This window comes from Buceros rhinoceros, unplaced genomic scaffold (assembly GCF_000710305.1).
Source record: "Buceros rhinoceros silvestris isolate BGI_N320 unplaced genomic scaffold, ASM71030v1 scaffold4147, whole genome shotgun sequence".
NCBI lineage: Eukaryota > Metazoa > Chordata > Aves > Bucerotiformes > Bucerotidae > Buceros > Buceros rhinoceros.
In genome coordinates this window covers 46,444-50,599 of record NW_010421412.1, presented here as the reverse complement: position 1 = coordinate 50,599, position 4,156 = coordinate 46,444, and the positions used below count along the sequence as shown (strand labels likewise).

Genomic DNA, 4,156 nt, shown 5'->3' with positions numbered 1-4,156 from the left:
AAGAGTGGTTTGTGCAGAGATCCCCAGACAACATCTACTAAGTAGACTGAGAATGAAGAAGCTTTTCATATGGTTCTTCTACTTGTAGAAAGGTGCTGGAAGGAATGTTTTCTGCCTGCAAAGCCGGGTTAATGCAGGAAGCGCATAGGTCTGCTCCCCGCCCGTGTCCCGTTGCACTAGGGCTCGTGATTCCAGACCACACACTTCTGAGTGCATCCCAGAAAGAATGTCCTTGACTTGAATTTTGCTCTGCTATAAAAGCAGCCCTGTTAAAATCTGCTTGTTTTGATTCTGTGCAGTTCTGTGGTGGATGAGCTGAAAGAAGTTGTTTTTCCTGTTCTTCGAATATTACTGCAACATATCTGTACCAAGGTATGCTAAGCTGTGGTGTATCTTGAGCTGAAGAACTCGCGTCTTCATCTCTTTATCCAGGTTTTCAGACCTCTTAAGAATAGTATCACACCCTAGGAGAATAAATACCGAGGGTGAACACTTTCCCTCATTCACAGCTGATTGTACCCTTCTTGTGACCTTTCCACAATTTGCTTTTACCACTGCTTTGGGAGAGGCAGGTGAGGATTATGCGAGCTCTTTGCTGAGCTCACTGCCTGAAGACTGCCCGGTAGAAACGCTGCCTCTAGATTTAATCTAAACCTCGCCTTCGCCTTGGGGAATTTGCAGTGTGACTGTGGGTGAGTGCTGAAGTAGTGACCAAGGATGCTCTGATCCTTCTCCCAGTCCTTGCTGAATGTGGCTGTATCACCTCATTAAATAAAAAAATACTCAAGTCCTGAAATGCCAGTCTGGCTTCTAGAGCAGGGCATTGAAATATCTTACCGTGCAGTTGCCCTTGTTTTTCAGGTCCCGGATAAGGCTGATTATCGCACGTATGCTGCCCAGGCCTTGGTGACTTTGCTGAATAAACTCCCGTGTGTGGAGTTTGCTGACTTCATCGCTTGGCTTTACAAATACTCGCGCCACTCGAAAGTACGTACATCTCCTTGGTGTTGCAGGGCTCGGATACAGCAGTGTTTTGCAGAGGAAGGGTTTGCTATCGGTACTGACTAGCACCGGGTGAACAGAGCAGGCCATGCCTGCGCCTTTGCTTGCTTTGACAGAGCCCCTTGTGTGCCTTTCCTTCCAAACAGACGGCCTACAGAGTGTTTGCTCTTGACGTAGCGTTGGCTTTGTTGGATGTGCCAGAGAGGAACCTGGACAGCTCCTTGTCCCTGGATCATCGGAAGTTCCTAAGGCATAAGTTTTTAGTGCAGGTCATGGTGTTTGGCCGCTGTTCGGACAAGGCACCCGTGGTCCGTAGCAAAGCTTTAAGCACCTTTGCCCACTGTCTTGAAATGAAAGCTGCTGCTACCTTGGAGAGTATACAGGACTTACTGCAAAGCTGTAAGTGTTCTGGATAAATTAGATAGTGAAAGTACTTCTTGAATGTTCTGGGGAATAATTACTAGGAGACAGGAGAACTAGTTGTCAGGAGCTTAAAAATCTGCACATAATGTCCTTGTGTATTGTGTCATAATGAGAAGTAATAGATGACTTGTTACTCATGAAGCTTTATATTTGGAAGGGGTTTATTCTCGTATATCAGTTCTAAATAGATTCCTCCATGAGGTACCTTTTGAAGGATATTTACAGACAACTGAAATTGCTCATTGGGAGAAAAAAAGAAAAAGTTGATTCTTGCCCAACAGTTGATTAAATCTTCAGTTGCCTTTTGCTTCTGCTATGTTGTTTTGTTCGTGATTGGCATTCTGAACTCCCTCAGGTGTGGTAAGGGCCAGATGGCACAATTCAGAAGTATGCACATAGCAGCCTACGGTTAGCTGACTTGCCTGAAAAAGATTTGGAATGACAGAATATCCAGAATTAAAATACTTCATTTAATTTCTTTTTTTATTTCTTCTTGGCAGCCTCTGACCATACAGACTTGGAAGCAAACACAAACACTGCGAGTTTGATAGTCAGTGCAGAAGGTATAGAGTCATTCTCTTATAGTAAGTCTCAGGCTTTTCTTGGCATGCTGTTTTCTAAAAATATGTGTATCTGTAAAACCTAGGGCATGCATGCGGCTCTCTGTTCAACAGTGAGCCATCTTGCTGGGTGAACATATGCCTGTTTTATTCTCAAACTTTTAACTTTTCTTTCAGCTATGTCCAACCATCTGCTGAAGACCTTACCGACTTTCAAAACTATTGAGTTGACGGACAGCAGCGATGCTGCTGCGCTTGACGGTACGTCAAAATTATACCAGCCTTTTCAGATAACTTGCAAAACCTTAATTGAAACGAGACTTTCTGACGTGTATTCATCGTCCATTTTTCACAGAAAGTGGAGAGAGCTTTCTGTAGAGCTGTTAAAAACTCTTATGGGTCATCAAGGGGGTGGAAATATCAGCCGTAAAGAACGGCTGTTTCCACTCCAGTCTGAAACATAGGTTCAATCCGATAATACTGACGTTCGTTTGTACTAATGTGGTGGCCCCAGTTGCTGAAAAGCGGGTAATGTGTTCTTCCCAAAAAGGATGGTAATCGATGTGCGATATACTACTTGTAACTCCATAAATTTAAGGGTAATTAAATCTCCTGCTCCAGTGCACAAAGAACTAAGGTATTTTGCTACATAAAACACAGTGCCCTTGACTAGCGCTGTTTCGTGGGGAAGGATTCACTTCTCTGCCGTGTCAGGAATTGGCCGGGGTTGAAAGCGAAGTGTGAGGTTAAATGGACTGATGCAGAAAGGGAAGCAGCTAGGCCTAATTTGCTGGTAGCATGAAATCAGCATGTAAGCTGGCTTTTGTGTCTAGGATGTTCCTTCTCCGAGTCTCTCCCTTTCCTTTCTGTGTAAAAGCTTTTCTTGCTAACCTTTAGGCCTCTGCCAGTTTCTTTGCTGTTCGCCTCTCTTGAACTGCTGACAATTCAATTCGCTGCTTGGTTCACATCCTGCGTTTGTGTCTTTGTTAATGTCTCATGCTGCTCTTCACATGGGATCCCTCTCCCTATCTCCATGAGCCAGGCTCCAATCTTCTCCATGGAAAGCTTTCTTTTAAAACATTTCACTGATAAATTTCGGTAATCTGCTCTCTCAGATAGAGAAGTCCTCCAGGCCACTTGAGGTATTGTGTATTCCCTGGTTAGCGGCAGCCTCCTCGTGGCAGAGGATGCCTGGTTTTGTATGTGATACCCAGCTGAGCATACACTTGGCACTCGGCAGAACAAATTAAGAAAAGGGCTGGATGACAAAGGGCTGTCTGGAGCTCAGGAGGATAGCTGGAGTACAGGGCTTTCCGAGTCAGTCGAGGCGCGTTAGCAAAGCTGTCTGGCACACGGTTGCATTTGACTTCAGCCTGTGCTCATTTTGCTGCTATGAAGACCAAACAGCTCGTATTTTAGAAGCGAAATGAAACTCAGCAGAGGGTAGTCAGAAGGTGCTGAATGCACAAGGGCAGAAGGGTGGGGATAATCTGCAGGGCCAGGATTGCCCCTGCCCAGCCACGTACAAACATTTTCTTCCCTTGATGGTTCCCAGCCATTTAGAACTCGGGGTTTTTTGTTTGGTTGGTGCTTTGTTTGGGTTTTTTTTTCTCTTTTCTCTGTCTCTGTGAGTAAAATCAATGTCAATTGGCAAAGCGTAATTATTTTAGCAGACTTGGTCAGCTTCACAAGGGCTGGACTATTTTAATGGCAAAATCTTGCAAAAAAAAGGTCTTGTGCCATTTCTATCAAGCTGTTCCCAGGAGGAAGATGCGATTGCAGTTAGCTGCCCATTAAGAGAGCGCAGATCAAAGTCCCTTTGCTTCCTCAAAATTTATTTTCAAACTACTTTTGATTAGTTCTCTGTGACTAATCCTATTTCTTAGTGGCAGCAGAGTGGATCCCCATGTGAACCTCTGATTTTGGCATATATTTGGGAAATTTTCCTTAATGCTGTAAGAAATTTAACAAAGCAGTAAACAGAAACCTCAAAAACAGTGGGAATTATTTGGGGTGGGTTTTTATTGTGCTTTGTTCAGTTGTGCTCTCCTCTGAAAGTCTCGGGCAACAAGCTGTTGCTGCGCTGCATTCAGAGCTGTTTTCCTCCGTTCAGTGTGTAGTGCTGCTAAGTGGTGCCGTGGATCATTTCTCTTCCTCACCGTTTTGGATAG

At 44.4% G+C, this 4,156-nt stretch overlaps 1 protein-coding gene across 1 annotated transcript in view; it reads left to right on the top strand.

Annotated features, from left to right (window-relative positions):
* The window catches only part of NCAPD3 (non-SMC condensin II complex, subunit D3), a gene marked incomplete at its 5' end in the record, with an annotated part of 25,515 nt that overhangs the window by 5,078 nt on the left and 16,281 nt on the right, over positions 1–4,156 (top strand). The window contains 5 exons of the mRNA XM_010139643.1: positions 300–372; positions 862–987; positions 1,149–1,398; positions 1,926–1,988; positions 2,163–2,246. Coding sequence (XP_010137945.1) covers positions 300–372; positions 862–987; positions 1,149–1,398; positions 1,926–1,988; positions 2,163–2,246 — 596 coding nt within the window. The remainder of the gene's footprint in view (positions 1–299; positions 373–861; positions 988–1,148; positions 1,399–1,925; positions 1,989–2,162; positions 2,247–4,156) is intronic.